Below are 17,033 nucleotides of genomic sequence, written 5' to 3'. Positions count from 1 at the left end.
GCCTGGGTGTAATAAAACAGACAGCTGAACTCGAACTGATTGAAATGCAGTCTAGCCTACAGCTACAGGCACAGTTAAAGACACGGGCATGGCGATGCTTATAAATTGACTTAGCTTTTAACACTGGCTCCATGGAGTGCCTGCCTCCCCTGTCTATATGCCGGCTTGCTGAACTTGAGGTTATACCAAAAATGACATCCACCAGGAAGAGCGCAACGAGCAAAAGAGCTTTCTCCCACACCACCAACATAAACCAGGCATGGAGACACATTCTGAGTGTGTTTATGTGTTTGTGTACCCATGCATATACACAAAGACATAAAGGCTCTGGAGAGTGCAGGTTCAAGGGCAAGAACAAATAGCAGCAGCAGCAGCAGCAACAACAACAACAACAACAACAATACATTGACTCATTTAACACAGACTCTTCATCAATATCCACTGTGGGCAGGGTACAGGTAATTTAGGATAAGGACTAGATTTCTATATTTACATCTAAGGCTGGAAATTAAACTTTGCCAAGAACACTTTGAACACCTTCAGTTTGTCATCTGCAAAAGCACACTTCAACGACATCTCCAATGTCATCTTTATTGGCTCTTAAAAGAGAACATTGCCTTGGAAAACAAGCAAGGTCGTTGCTATTATCATACAAGAGATTTCCAAGGATTGACCACAACTCTGAGCTCAGAGTTATTTTTAGATGTGCTCAAGGAGTAAAATGACTAAATGACAGTTTGATTTCAGAAACAATGTTCATCCCTGTTATAGATCTGCCTCCCACACCATGGAGACCATTCTCCATCACTGCAAGTCCTTTGTGTTTGTATTCATATTAAATGTGAACTAACAATGAAATAAGGGATGGAGATGAATCTGCAGGATCAAGAAGGTACTGTGCCTACTTGTTCCGGGTTGGAAAAAGGAGGATCAGTTGAAAGCAGAACAGGTAAGATAAATTAACCTATAGTAAACTGGAATGTTCATGAAAAACACTTTTAAAATCTGCTAGCGAGGAGTAAGTAGTCCTTATCCATGACCATCACAGAGGATGAGACCATAGTAGAAGTTCAGAGGGAGGCGTGGGACAAAGTTAGACTGGGGGAATGGGAATCTCTTACCCTCATAAGATGAAGTGTATGCCCCTGTGGAGTAGACAGTCCAGGCAGAGTGTATATTTCAAATCTAAAATAACATTTCTAGCAGATTGCATAACGCTGAATGATAACTGGTGCAGAGAACTAGAAACTGGATAAAAGTTCTCCATAATTCTAGGTTAAAACATGGCTTCTAGTGATAGTTTCAAATGAGAATATGATTTTTTTCTCTTATACTACTGCCACCTTTGCAGCCCTTACCTCTTCCTTAAATCAGAAGAGAGAGGGAGTGGGAATTTTTTTTTTGTTGCCACATTAAGCATTGTTTACTTCCATAGTTATCTTTCTAATTACACATTAGCACAGTTTACATGCAAATAAAGCAACTATATAGGTCTATGTGTGAATTTGCTTGTACTTGTCCCTGTAAGTGATTGCAGCTAATTTTGGTAAATAATTTATGTTGCACTTAAAGGCATGAAATGAATTTACAAATGAGAAAAATTAAAACAATTGTTTCACACCCTCTGACATTTCTTCACATCTTAAATTTGAAGGTTTTTTTTTTATCTCCCTGGTTGGCCTTAATTATCTTTGTTTTTTAATAATTCCTCTTGCAGAAATTATCAGAAAATCATCTTGGATTTTATGTCATCATATTGATGGCACCAGAATTTTTTTTTTTTTTTACCAATATGCTTTTATCCACTACATTGTAAAAGTTGCTTTGGAAAATATCCCATTATTGCACACAAGACTTAGTAACTGAATTTAACATTAGCAAGTATAATTTAGCCACTTGCTTTGATTTGAAAGATCTAAGTGACCAAAATACTGTGTTCTTCTCAACTACCCCATGGGAGATGCAACTTTTTCTGTATATGTAGGGAATTCTTTTCTTGGATTCTTAGGTAGGGATTCAAACACAGACTTCACTTATTAACTCATGATCCAGTAGATATTTAGGCTATTATATATATACTGAAACCCAACAAGTGGTCGAATATACACATTTGGATAAAGGCTGTACTTTTTAGGACCTCAGACTCTAGAGTAAAACCAGAATGTACACAAATACTTAATACCCGATTGGATGACTGCAATAACAGGGGTCATTGTAAGAGGTTCTGGTGATAGAAGGGAAAAGTTCCTAAACACACAGCTAACCTGATGCTAATAGTCAGTCTGGAGCCTGTCTGCTGGGCTTTGAATACAGCTTGTACCCTCTGCTAGCTATCCAACAGGACTCCTGCCTATAAATAAGGCACAGGAAATAGCAAATAGCTCCGAGATTGTTGCTGTAAGTAAAAAGTGAAATATTCTTTAAAAAGCACTTAGGTTAGAAATCACAAAGCATAGGTGTATAACATGTTTTAAAGTGTCTATTAATTCATTTGCTTAGAGGTTTGGGGTGAGGGAAAACTTCATGGAGGTATGTGTTAATTGAATCTTGAAGGATGGATGGGAATTTGTCATGGTAGACAACAGGGTTGATCAGATGGGCGGCTTTCGAGGGTTCCATTCTACATGGGGTGCTAACACATCGCCTGACAATTAAAAGATGGGGAAATCGTATTTATTAGGCCTCCTCCCAGGGAGAGCACTGATTGGAGTTTTAGGGAATGCCAGGAAGAGCGGTCGGGGTGGAGGAGGGAGTCTCCCAAAGGCTGTGCTCATGTAACAACAGATGGTCACTAAGTGGCTTCCTGGGAGCTGGGTCTGCTTAACTGCTACATGGTTATTTAGATGAGCCCTTACCCACGAAGCTTTCCATCTTTCCTCTAGCTTCATATGAATTTGATAGAGTGCCAATTGCTAGATTGCCTCGAAGCAAGGTTATGTGGTTGTAACAGTCAGGGGAGAGCTTGGATACAGGCAGAGAGGCAGGAGCACCCATGGAGGAATAATTCCACGTGGGGGTAGAACAGGAGCTGCTGATGAGAAGAGTCACCTCCAAGGGATGAAGATCCTCAGGTTCAGGTCTCCTGGCAATGGGGAGCCTTTTATGGAAATGACAAATAGATTTATAGCGAGGAAGATTCTCTGTCTATGAGGGGACTGGATGCTGGAAAATACACAGGAGACCATTGAAACAGACCAGGAGCCTTTTGATGAAAGCCTGAAATGAGTCAGTTATTGTGTGGATGAAGAGGGATTGGACCAAAGGACGGGGAGAGGCAGCCACCGTACGTAGATTAAGTGACAAAGTGGGTGGTTATTTCATGATTATTGCTATTCCCATTTATTTATGGTGATAAAGGTAAAAACTCACAGTATGAGTTGGAACCAGGAAAAACTTGAGTCACATTGTAGCAGTAATGGCACTGGGGCATTGCAAGGGATGTCGATGTCCTGAAAGAATTCGAATCAACTATGGACCATCATCATTCAGAAATTTCCATTATTTGTAGTTTCTCAACGCAAACGTAGTTGGGAGTAAATTAAATCTCTGTGCACTTTTAAAGAAGAAATCCTCAGCAACCTCTTTCATCATAAAAGATAAGTCAATATGCAAATGACTCAAGAAAATCATACAAACCCTACTATTTTTGTTTGGGCTTTAATGATATCAAGGCTTCATCCAGACCTTTGTTTATGTCTATCATTCTATGAATTCTTTCTCCTATCCCCTTCTCTGAAAAGAATTTGACAGAAGTCTGCATATCCTTTGAACTTTAAAACCCTTGGCTTTCCAGTGGCTTAATTACGGATTCTTTAGCTTAACTAGGTTATATATATCTTTGTTCCATCCTAATTGGGCTCTGAGCCAGGTCTCTGAGCATTTCTTGATTCAGATTTCTGACATATTTTTCATTGTCTCTTCATTGTCACTCCTCTCACCCTAAAAGAAGGAGCTCTGCCATCCACAGATTTCCTCTAGGCGAGACTGGAACTTCTCCATCACGTAATCTCACACGCAGCAGAAATTATGTTAAACTCAAAACAATAAAGAAAACATGCATAATGCTGTAGTCGGAGCCTGGAAATGATGTCCGGCCTAAAGCCCTTTGTGTGGAGAGGGACTTCCTGGTATTAGCTGTTCTGTGAGCCAGCATGGGCAGCTCAGCGGCCAGCCAGAGGCCACATCAAAGAGGTGCAGCCCTTTCAACTGTAGCTCCTCTGGAAAGAATTCCACAGGGCAAACCTGTAAAGGGGGAAATAATGTGTCAAGCAGGCTCTGGGTTTTGGTAGATTGTAGGAAAAATATCTCAGATTGAAAGCAATAAATTCCAGTAGAGGGGAGAGAGAGGGGGGTGTGTGCAGATAACATTTGTTTGAAATGAACTTTAAACATGTGATAATATGTCACTCCCATGGGAAATCTGTGCGTTGGATGTGGTTCTTTCCCTTTCATAGCTGAGGAGTTGAGATCCTAGGTGAAGGTGCTCAAGATCACCAGCTGATTAGTGGTGGAATCAAAATTAAAACCTTTGGCCCACGATGCAGAAGCTCATGCCTCTATTTCTGGCCCATACTGTTGGACTAATTTTTTTTTCTTTTTAATTTTTTAGAATCTAATATTTAACTCTAATCTTCAAAACGTGATAACTATAACAGGACACATCCACATTTTTAATGTCCTCTGCTTCTAAGTTTATTTCTAAGTAGATTATTTGGAACTTGAACAGTTTTGCAAAGAAAATGTGATACAAAAATGGAGTTATGCTGGGAGTGGTGGCAGACACCTATAATCCCAGCAGTTTGAGAGGCTGGGACAGGAGGATTACCAGTTCAAAGCCAGCAAAAGGGAGGCACTAAGCAACTCAGTGAGACCCTATCTCTAAATAAAATACAAAATAGGGCTGGGGATGTGGCTCAGTGGTTGAGTGCCCCTGAGTTCAAACCCTGGTAACCCAGGGTTACCAGAATTTATATTTCAAGGCAAACTCCCTACTAATCTCTCATGTGGGGTCCTAAAATCAAGGTGTACTTTGAGAAAGAACGCTGTGGATGGCAGGAAGGAAGAGAAGAACTCATTTCTTGAGGTTAAGCTTTGCTCTTGGAAGTACTGCAACTGGTGAAGCTTTTTGGCGATATCTTTTTATATCCCTTCTTTCACCATTAGTGACTGCTGGTATTTTTTCTCAAAAACCACTTGTATCAGTGTAGGTCCAGCCAGGAGACAGAAACCATGCAATAATTTAAAGAGTGGAAATGTAATATAAAAATCACAAAGTTATGATAGCAGAATAACTATAAAAGTACAGACATAAAAAGGGGACCTAGGGCTGAAGGAGAAGACCTTAGAAAGGACAAATTTGATAGAAGTATCCTTCGTTCAAGGCTGCAGTTGAGACCTTATTGGAAAGGTACGATCGCAGCCCCTGGATGGAGGCCCAGGGCTGAGATGGTCTGGTCATGGGGAAAACACGTACAAAGCAAGCTCCTAGGGCACATGCAAGTCACGGGGTCTCAGATTCTGAGGTGTGTAGGTGAGCGAAGGCTGGTGGGCAGGAATTCAGAGCAGTCAGAGCGCTGCTATGGGCAGGGGGCCAGAAGCAGTGGTACTTGCATTGGGAGAACTAGGGACGATGTGGTTGGAGCCAGGCCAGGGCAGTAAGTTCACCAAGAGGCTGCACTTTGGGGCAGAGCAGTAACACTGTCCTGTGTAAACCTGTAACATACCTGTAAAAGCAACAAAACCAACCAACCTCACGACAGAACCAGCACAGGGAGCCCCTTACTCCTACAGTGTGCGGCATCCCTCCAGGGCCTTCCATGGACAAAGCTGTACATCAGGCTGTCTGTAAAGGAGAGACTGCACAGGGACTGAAGGGGGAATTTAGAGCTAAGAAGTAGAAGTTGGAGACTGGACCATTATTTCCTTCTTCCTCTGTGAAAATAACTTCACATAAATACCAGTAAAGAAGAAGCAAATGAAAGTAAATAATGTTTTTATTAATTGCGAGCAGTTGATCACATATCATCCTTGAATGTGGCTGGATTTTTTTGAGGAGGGGTGCTTGTATTTTGCCAATGATGAGCACAGTGCCTGGCTTTCAGCAGGCTTTAATCAATCTTTGTTGAATCAATGAATCTCAGTAAGGTTTATATTCTTATGAAAGAAGTGTGAACTATTAGTGAGAATCTGTAAGTGCCATTCACTGTTCACTTTTACATAGTGAAAGTAAGTGCATCGAGAAGGGAGCAAGATAGCATAGGTAAGGGGAGAGATTCTGGACAAGTGAATAAATGATTGTGTCACTGATGGGCAGAGTTGAGTGCAGATATTTAGATCCAGTCCTTATTTTGCCTTGGCCATTATAGCTTCTTCCCTATTTTTTGAGATTACAGATTCACCAGACCTTCCAAATCGCTTTGCTGAGTGTTTCTAACACAGAGATGAGACGGAAGGATCCTCTGGGTTTGGGGTAATAAACAGGCACAGTGGGTCTGTTTTCTTGATTAGGATTAATTTTAGTTGGGAATTATTGTCATTAACAGGAATGAATAAGTGCCTTATTGAGAATGTGTGAAAATCTGGTTCATATCTATATTTTCCACTTTTCTTATTTATTGTCTAAATATGATTTAAATTTTATTATTGCCAGGGGGAATCATCAAGCCCCATATTTATTATCTATTTATGTGTCTATTTATTAATTTATTATTTATTATCATAAGATAACTCCACCCTTTTCAAAAAGTAACTTTAAACAGACATGATTAAGCCATGTAAAAGATTCATTTTAAAAAAGGCCAGGAAAAGGGATTTTAAAAACATAAAAGGAGGAAAATATTCATACCAGAAATTAGAATTGTATGGCTACGACAGAGGATGAAATTATTGGATGCCATATGTTGGGTGCTTAGAATATTGGTTTAATTAGAAAAATAGTTAACTTGAGATCCAAATATCTAGAATTAGACTCTCACTCTGCCATATGCCTGCTGGGTGTCTTTGGTAATCATTTTTTTTTAGTCTCCACTTTCTCATCTGCAGACTAGACAGAGGTGACTTGGACGTGTTGCCGTGGTGATGGTTACAGGAACTCTGGCACATGCACACGTTTTCTGACACTGTCCACATCTGAGATGTCACTCTCAGGGAAGCAATCTCCACATTCGATATGTGAGCAATAAAGTTGGTATTTATTTGTGAAGAGAAGAACTCATATTTGCCCTCAACCATAGCAATAATCCAATTGTTCCCAGGTAGACGGTTAGGGGTACCCATGCTTAGTAGTGTTCAAATGTTATTGAAAGGAAAGTTCCTGGTTTGATCTCGGCTGAGACTCCCGAGCTCAGGACCACAGGGTAGGAAAGCTCTAACGTGGCCTGGACATCTGTATGGGCAAATATTACCAGTCACTTCAGGCAGACACAAAAACTCCACAGAAGGTTAATTTTAAATAACACTCCTCCTGATAAGTTAGCAATGAAATATACCTTGAAGCACATTGCAAATTAATGCCCACAACAGAGGAGCCTTATTATTCAGAATGACCCTTAAGAATATCTGTCCCCAACAGAACGTTTGATTTGGGATTAACTATGTAATTAACCTATAGCTTCAAAAATGGGATCTTGAGAGCAACACTGTGTCGTTTAATCTTCAGCTAGGGATTCTGAGCATGTTCCTCGGGCCTGGAGTGGGCCTGGAACAAAAGTGGATGGTGAATGAATGCAGTCTCTAACTCTGGCTTCATTTCCTGAGAACTCCAGAAAAATTTATTCTGAAGAAGCCAATGACTTCTGGCTGAGCACCCATTATCTTCCTGTGGTTCTCCTTGTCCAGAACAGGGATGGCGTATTGAGGGAGGAATGTCCGTGGGGTTCTGCATGGCTTCTCATCTCTTCTTATTCACCAGTCTTGGCGTGTGATTGCAACCACTCCATTCACACCACTCCTTCCAATCTTCCAATCGTCCAATCTTCAGATTCTGTGGAATCCCAGCCCTAGAGAGCCGGTCACCCACCATGTATCCAGCGAACTCAGTCCTTTCATCTGTCACGGACATCTCAGATTCAACATGCCTCAGACTCCTCGTTTTGTTTCCCAAACATCCTCCACTGTAGGGCACGCCACATTAGAGAAATAGAAACCTATGATGGAGAAAAGGAAACCTAACTTGCAGATTGATGCTCACTCCCTGGTCTTGGGGCCACTCGTGGCTAAGATGGCGTTACCGTGGGTTGTGACAAAAAAATCAGACCACCTCTAGAGCAGGCTCAGACCCTGCTGACCTTTATCCTGATTGGCTCCTGTGCTTTTATTAGCTGTGTGTGCTTCCTCGGTAAACGAGCTCCAGCCTTGACTGGTCTCCCTGCCGAGTCTGAGGAAGGGCTGGGCGCGGGGGGTCAGTCGGCCCTCTCCTTTCTTGGCTTGTCCTGGCCGGGGCGTGTTCTCCCATCTCTCCTGCAGGTTGGGAGGGAATGAGGGCTAACAAAATTGACCTCAGTAGTTAAATTCAGAAACCGAGGGTCTATTCTGGACATAGCCCTTTTCCTCACTGTGACACCCTTTCCAGCCCATTGACAAGCTCTAGTTCATCCTCTCCCAGGAACATCTCTCAGGTAAATCCCCTTCCCCATTCTCACTGCTGCTGCTGCCCCAGTCACCACCACTTTCTTAATTGTCACCCAGCCAGGCCACCTCATCGCTGCTCACTCTTCGTCTTGGAGGATTGTTCTAAAGCCCAGATGTGGTTATGTCATTCACTGAGAGGCGCTGACTCCTCTCCACCCTTCAGACTCAGATCAGCAGCCACTTACTGTGGGAAGACTTGTCGGATTCTCTGAGAGTTAGCTAGGAAAGTGTCAATTATTCATGGAAAACTTGGAGTGTTTTTTTTTTCCCCCCAGCTTTCCCACCCACGATCTCATACTCTTTTGTTTTCAACTTGAACCCGACAGAATAACTGCCACAAAGAAAGGTGGAGAGAAGAAGGTTGTTCTGCTATCAAAGAGGTTGTGAGCCAAGAACACATCATAAACATTCACAGGAAAACCCATGGAGTGGGTGCCCTCAAGAAGCATGTCTGTGGGGCACTCAGAGGGATTCAGAAGTTTGCCATGGAAGAAGATGGGGACTCCTGATGTGCTCATCGATACCATGTGTGCAAGGGTTTGGAAAATGAGATTCACCAAACAAGTTCTGTACTTCACTAAACTATGTCCCTGCTTCCACCTTAAAAAAATATACAGTTTATGTGGATGAAAACGAACTGCTTATTGCCCAAGTTATAAAAGTACAAAAAAATATGGAAATGGGGATTGTGAATGGCAAGGATACAAGGCCAAAGAGTCCTTTATATGTTGGACCAGTTGAAAAAAATATGGGAATTTATCTCAGAGTTAGTAAGGGTAACGGAACATCTTACAAAGCAAACACACACCCTCGAAACCACAGTGTAATCATGTATTTTTCTAGCATTGCATTCTAATTCCATCTCCACCTTCCTATGTCCATCTGCTTTCCACTTAGACCCATCAAATCATTTGCCCCTTCACTGCAGCACAATCTCTTGACCACTGGCAAATTGCTACTAGATTATTCTCTCTTCCTTGCTTGTTTTCAGAGTCCATTTTTTTGAGCTATTTCACACTGCATGATAAATCTCTATTTCAGGCCTGCTGCCTTGATTATATCCCTCTGTTTTTCCCCAACTCTGTCGGAGAGTCTCACTGTCTGCTGAATCAAATACAGTCTCGTAATAATAACCTCCAGAGATTCCCATCAGACTGGCTCCTTCTCCCGGCCGGCTCTGGTAGAGCTGCAAGCCAACGGAGGCACTCTTCTTCCCCATGGCTCTCTTGCTCTTCCCACTGAGCTCCCCCAACACAAAATAGCAGCCTTGTGTTAGCCTTGCTCAGATTCATCTGCCCCAGAGTCGATTTTGGATTTACCTACTCAAAGAAACTTCTTCCTGTGCTTCTCTTTGCAGCCTACTCTAAGAGTCGCAGCATCTTTCTTTGCACATACTAATATCATGATATTTTCTTGAGTTCACTGTTCATGTTAATCACATATTTTTCTGAATTCTCAAATCTTTTAGAGTGGGAACAATTTCTTTCTTGCTACACATGGTATAGCTTCAAGGGATTAGAAATGGTACCATTTATCCTGTGGATCTTCTACAAATATTTGCTGATTTAGTGATTATTGTGTGTGTATCCAATATTCCAGCTACAGAAAAATGAGTAGTCTAGACTGTGTGCTGTGTGTTAATTGTTGATTAGGACTGGAATGCATAATATAACTGAATTAATGTGGCAAAGATTTTGAATACACTCAAATCCTTGGAAACTACCTCTCATAAGACCTAATGGAAAATGAATTTAGAGATAAGCCTATATGTAAGAATTAGGTGTGAGTTCTGACTGAATATGTTCATTTGAAGGCTTTGATTGCCTTATATGTTAGAAACGTATAGAACTATTTGTATTTTTCATCAATTTCTTATAGAGTAAGGACTTAATATATTTTCTAGGTCTCATATTTGGCTTCAAAAATTATAAATAATTTTGGGTCATTTCTGATTATGATCCATGAAATAATCATTCTGAATTGCTTGTTATATTTTGTGAAAATTTAATGATTTCTAATGCTTCAATTTTTTGTTATATTTTGTAAAAATTTAATGGTTTCTAATGTTTCAATTTTTAAAATTCTTGGTCACTTCCTAAAGACATATTGTGGTGGGTAGAATTCTAAAGATTTCCCCAGATTCCTGCCCCCTGACTAGTCAACCAAACGCTAATGTAGGTGCTGTTGTCAAGGGACTTTGTAGATGTACTGAAGGTTACCAGTAAGCTGACTTGATGATAGAGTCATCTGGACTCTCTGGGTAGACACAGAAATTGTACACCTGTAAAAGGAAAAGAGGAAGGCAGGAGAGAGCATGGACCAGAGCGGTGTGGCAGAAGAGGAAAGCAGAGATTGCATGTGAGGATTCTACATGCTCTGTTTGCTTCTGAGAAGTAGAAGGTTATGTGAAAAGCTGAGGGGAGCCCTTTAGGAGCTAAGACTGACCCCCAGATGGCAGCCCCGACAATCCCAAGGAACTGGGTTCTGCCTACTGCCTGAGTCCGAATGGAACCAGTTTCTTCCTTTCAGTAAAGGCTCAGCCAGACAAAATCTTGATTTTGACCCTGTGAGTTCTATGGTGGAGAAACCAGTCATGCCAGTGTGGATGTCTGACTTGTAGCAGAAAATGAATATTATTTCAAGCCGCTAAATGAGTGATAATTTTATACAGCAGCAACAGGATATAAATACACATATCAAAAACACAGAAAGGTTGATTTTTGACCCTTTCCCTTCTGTTGAAAACCTTTTTTTGGGGAGTACTGGGGATTGAACTGGGGGACACTCAACCACTGAGCCACATCCCCAGCCCTATTTTGTATTTTACTTAGAGAGAGGGTCTCTTTGAGTTTCTTAGCACCTCACTTTTGCTGAGGGTGGCTTTGAACCTGCGATCCTCCTGCAGCATGATCCTCCTGAGCCTCTGGGATTACAGGCGTGTGCCATTGCATTTGGCTCTTGGAGACCTTCTGGCTCATTTCATTCTGGATGGCCCTGTAGGCTCCACCCTGCAATTCATGAAGGTCTGTGGATAACAGTTATATGATAATATTTGCTTTAACACACTTTGTTAGGGAACACAACTTGGTTTATAATTCAAGTAAATTTTCTTTTAAGAAAATTCTTTCTCAATTTTTATTCACATTTGTACACATTTGATAGCAGGTTTGATTTGAGATGGAAATGTTTTATGAATAACTTTTTTTCCCTTACAATTTGGAAGATATTTTCTATTGTCTTCTGGTTTCTAGAGTTGTTAAATTTTCTTTTTGCTATTTTTAATTCCTGATCTTTTGTATACATTCTTCAAATTTTATCTAAAGCTGTTAGAAATCTCTTTAATCCTGATGCTTTGATGTATCATGACTTCAGGTTCTGATAATAGATCTTTAAAATTATGCATCATATATTTACATAATTATATATATTCATATATGGGTGTGTGTGTGTGTATAGCATTTGTATGCACACATACACACATATACACACACATACACACACACACACACACACATATTTTGTCCAGCCTGGGATTCTTCCAATCTATAAATTCATTATTTCATGTCCTGTAAAACTTTCTTAAATTATTTCTTTGAGGGCTGTGGTTGTGGTCAGTGGTACAATGCTTGCCTAGCACACGGGAAGCACTGGGTTTAATCCTCAGCACAAGAAGGAAAGAAAGAAAGGAAGGAAGGAAGGAAGGAAGGAAGGAAGGAAGGAAGGAAGGAAGGAAGGGAGAAGGAAATTATTATTTTTTTTGATGAACTCGTCCCGTTTTTTTTTCTGTTTTTTCTAAAACTCTATTCAAAGGTTGGACTCCGTTGCAAGACCCTCTTATATCCATATTGTTATTACGTGTGAACAGTCTTTTTATTCTGTAGGTTTTCTCAATGTTATATTTATCCCGTTATTAATTTTATTTCCTTGTAATTGTCTACCATCATGCTTTTTAGTTTCTTGAGTTTTCTTTGTGTTTCTGAATTTCTCTCCTTTCTTTCTTTGTATTTTTTTCAGTTAATAACATTTTGTTCTTCCTTGCCATGATAGTTTCAGGGATTTTTGTTTGTTTGATTTTTGTTTTTTAAGTTTTCATCTCTTGCTTTCACTGTCTCGATGCCATCCACATTCCTCTTTTGGGGGTTGTTTTGTCTCTGTTTTGTGAGCGGCAAGCCTCCATTGCAAGCTAGTTTTCTTTACCATTTTGAGCGAGTTGAGCAAATTAAAATGGATAGAATCTTCTCTGATGGAAGCGTCACCTGTAGCACTCTATTTGTGACGTGCTATTTGTGCACCGATAGGGAGGTTTCAGTGTACATGGGTCTAAGCACATTAGACAGGGCTGCATTTAGATTTTAGTTCTAATGAAAAAGAGGAAACATGCATCCTTCCCTGCCAAACCGTATAAGGCTGGTGATGAAGGTCTTCCCTGGTGAGTTGGGTTCCGGACAGCATCTCTCAGCTCCTAGTGGTGGCACCAGCTGTCATCTGCACAGTCCAATCCTGTCTCAGCTGCAAGATGACCAGGGGTTAAAATAGTTATGTGGTGTGATCTGAGAAGAGTAGATGGGATTTCCCTCTTTTGTGGAAAAACATTTCTTTTGTTAGAAGCAAAGGTATCATGTGCGATTGTCCCATGTTACCTTGAAGAAGAAACATGTTTACAGAACATTTCACATGCACACTAGCTCCCTCATCTTGGTGATTCTGTGAGATAAGACGTGCTTATTGGTTTGTATTCTCACAGAATCCTTCTCTGCTGTTACCTGCACTTTCAGTTTCCAGGGGATCCCCTCCTGCCTGCTGTAGCCAGGAGCCTTAGTCTGATGTGTGGTCTCTCCTGGCCTGGAGCACACACGTGACCCTCCAGCTCCCAGCAGGTGGCAGACGAGAAGCAGCTGGCACACACGTTAATTCAGACGACATCACCATAAACCACTGGCTCCTGGACCTGGCGATGCCCTTGGCCTTCTCACTCCTCACCCTGGGCTTCCTGCATCCTCCCAGCTGCAAGTCTGCATCCTCGGCCTTACTGTCAACTCAGGAGCTCTTACCATCCTTCTGATAATTTCCATTTTGTTATCCAGAAGCCATCAAGTTATTGCTCTTTTCTATAATATTACGTTTTCTCCCCACCTTCTGGATGGTTTTGGAGGCAATTGGGCAGCATAAAGAGCACTAGCCTGGAAGTTAGGAGATCTGGATTCTAGCCTTGGCTTACCACTTAATTAGTTGTAGATGAGGCTGTTTATGGGGGGGGTACCCCCCAAAGAACAAAAATGTTAAAATCTGACTAAATATACCTTCTTAGTTTCTTACAGGCTGGGATAATCACGCTGTTGGGAGCAGTAAAAGCAAGGAAAGAAATTCCGCTAAATTAAACCTAGCAAACATTTATTTAAGGCCAATTTAAAAAACATTTAGAAAGAGGAGATAGGAAAAGGGAAAGTCATTGGAAGAAACAGGACAAGCTGACTGATAAAAGGGCTTTAGCTCTGAGAAGGAGAGCCCGGAGTGGAGTGGGCTTCCCACCTGGGCTTGCAGCGCGGCTGCCAGAGCTGTAGGATAAATAGGTGTTTTCTTCCTGGTCCTTGATAGCATAGTTTGTGGGAGGGAGACTTTTTAGGTACCTTAGGTGATTTGAATGATCTCATGTTAAAACACAAGGCTATAATAAGTTTCATAATACAAAAATTAAATGATTCTTAAAACATGAGTCTCCAGGATATTTTGCCATTGTGGCTAAATCTTAGGACCTTCATCTCAGTGTGTCAGAAATACCTGGTTACTGGACATCTTAATTTTTAATTTGTTATTTTTAGATAAACATGACAGTAGAGTTTATTTTTTTAAGAGAGAGAGAGAGAGAGAGAGAGAGAGAGAGAGAGAGAGAGAGAGAGAGAGAATTTTAATATTTATTTTTTAGTTTTCAGTGGACACAACATCTTTGTTTTTGTATGTGGTGCTGAGGATCGAATCCGGGCTGCACGCATGCCAGGAGAGCACGCTACTGCTTGAGCTACATCCCCAGCCCCAAGTAGAGTGTATTTTGACATATTATACATACATGGAGTATAACTTTCCATTCTTGCAGTTGTACATGATGTGGAGTCACACTGGTCATCTATTTATATATGAACATGGGAAAGTTATGTCCAATTTATTTTGCCTTTCCTATTCCCCTTTGTCTAATCCTATGAACTTCTATCCCCCCCACCCCACCTAATTGTGTGTTAGCATCCACATATCAGAGAGAACATCTGGACTTTGGTTTTTTGGGATTGGCTTATTTCACTTAGCACGATAGTCTCCAGTTCCATCCATTTACTGGCAAATACCATAATTTCATTCTTCTTTATGACTAAATTATAGTCCATTATATATACACCACATTTTATTTATTCATTCTTCTGTTGAAGGGCACCTGGGTTGGTTCCATAGATCAGCTATTGTGAACTCAGCTGCTATTAACATTGATATGGCTGTGTCACTGTAGTAACTGGACATCTTGATGCAAGAGTCTGAAAGTTAACGTATGTGGAGAGCCAGAAGGAAAAACTAGTCACCCGATGTCCGTATCTTGGTTTAGGTGACCTTAGCTGTTTGCCTACAGTTTGTTGGATAGGAGGAGAATGGGTAGGATAGGAAGAAGAGAACAAAGGGTTGAAGATAGTTCTGGTTTTCTAAAGGGGTAGAAGTTCATCTCCAAATACACCTTGCCATGAGCACCTTATCTTTACATGTTTCCTGCTTTGGGTTTCTCAGTTTTCATTTTTAATGTCTCCAAATGCCTTGTTTTCAAGTAAGAAATTCAGTCTTGTGTATTGGTGAGAAATACACACTCAGGGAAACAGTTTAATCACTGGGAAGCATTGAAGCTAATGCTCCTCTTCCCTCGCTCCAATTTGCCCTCTTGTAAAGGGGGGATATTGATTTGGCCATGTGCATTTTCATGTCTACATTTCTAAACTCTCATTCCAATTTTTGGTTGATTTTCTTGGATTTTTTCATATCACTTTTTAATGATGACATTTGTTCTGTCTTGTATTTATGCCTCCAGATCCTTCCTCCCTGCGGCCCCTCCCTTCTTTCCTGTAAAGTCTTCAGTACACTGCTGAACGGTACCATGACAGTGGGCACCTCCTTCTTTCTGATTTAATTGAAGTCCTTCTCATATTTTATTATGAAGTGTATTTATGGTATAAAATTGACTTTGATTTAAAAAACATTCTGTAAGATAGGAAATCTCTCTTCCTCTAGAGTTTGATAGAATCTACCATAGAGCTAGCCGTGCCTAGTGAATCCCCCAAGAGTGATATCTTCATGATTTTAATTTCTTCAATCCAGGTAATACATTCAAGATTTTATTCTTGAGTCAACTTTGAGAAATTCACTAATTTAAATTATTCATAAATACATATGCACTTACAATTTAAAATATCTTCCTTATATGGTGTCATTTTCCCTCCCAACGCTAACTTTGACCTTTTGGAGAAAAAAAAAATTGTCTGATCATGCTTAATGGTTTTTCTAAAAAAAAAAAATTAGTTTCAATGGAAAAAAATCTGAAATATATACAAATGTAGAAAGAGTAGTTAAGGAATCAATATACCATTCTCTAGCTTCAATAATTAACAAGCATGGACTGTCTTCTTTCACTTATACTTCTACAGACAATATATAATTTCAAATAAAAATGTGTTCAAGTGTCTGGAATCAGAAACTTGTTCAAGAACTCTTTCATTTTAGCAGAAAACAAATTAAGGAACCACAGCTGAGTGTTGGGGGAATGTTCTTTGGTACTGAGTTAATCTTTAGTTTTAGGTCTTTCCAGTGGAAAGAGCTAGAAAATGTGTTTTTAAATAAATTCATCATGAGTTTGGAATGATACTTTTAAGGTAAATATTAAATATTTGCTTGATTCCAAAGTCAAAATGAAGAAAAAGGATCTATTAAATTAACAAGCAAAGCCATTGTGTATTAACTTATCTTCCTTATAACCATTATTTAGCCTTAGTTCTTCAGATAAAGAGACAGGGTAAAAAGTCTGATGCCTTTTCTGTTGAGACAGTTGGCCTCTTGGACTAGCTTTCTCTCCTTTCATTTTAAACCTCTAAGATTTTAATAGATCATGACTTCATTTTGGCTATTCCAGGCAGGTCTTTAAAGATATGTGGTCACTCTTCAATACATAGCTTCAAGTCCTACTTTGTTTCAGAAAATTTTTGTTGAATTGCAATTTTTGTATGAGTTTGAGTCTTTGGAGACTCCCATTATATTTTTATTTATACATAATCCAAATCAATTCATTTCTCTCAATTCTTATTTATCTTATTGTTCATACCTTTTCAATTTAAAATTTTCCTCCTTTCCAACTTCTGTTTTCCTATTAAGGTACTGGCACTTGT

General features: G+C 40.1%; 1 protein-coding gene across 5 annotated transcripts in view; it reads left to right on the top strand.

Annotated features, from left to right (window-relative positions):
- Nucleotides 1-636: 636 nt before the first annotated feature.
- LOC144365985 (uncharacterized) overlaps nucleotides 637-17,033 on the top strand; it is a 93,916-nt gene continuing 77,519 nt past the window's right edge. Inside the window, exons 1-2 of one of the 5 annotated variants that reach the window (XR_013424737.1) lie at nucleotides 637-949; nucleotides 8,955-11,184. Coding sequence is in view for 1 of the 5 variants with exons in the window: in XM_078018844.1 (XP_077874970.1) it covers nucleotides 865-949 (85 nt within the window). In the remaining 4 variants the exon portion in view is untranslated. Of the gene's footprint in view, nucleotides 950-8,954; nucleotides 11,185-17,033 lie in introns of those variants that run through there. The other 4 variants (XR_013424738.1, XR_013424736.1, XM_078018844.1 and 1 more) reach the window with 4 other exon arrangements.

Source organism: Ictidomys tridecemlineatus, chromosome 8 (genome assembly GCF_052094955.1).
Source record: "Ictidomys tridecemlineatus isolate mIctTri1 chromosome 8, mIctTri1.hap1, whole genome shotgun sequence".
NCBI classification, from domain to species: Eukaryota; Metazoa; Chordata; class Mammalia; order Rodentia; family Sciuridae; genus Ictidomys; species Ictidomys tridecemlineatus.
This window is presented reverse-complemented; position numbering and strand designations above follow the sequence as displayed.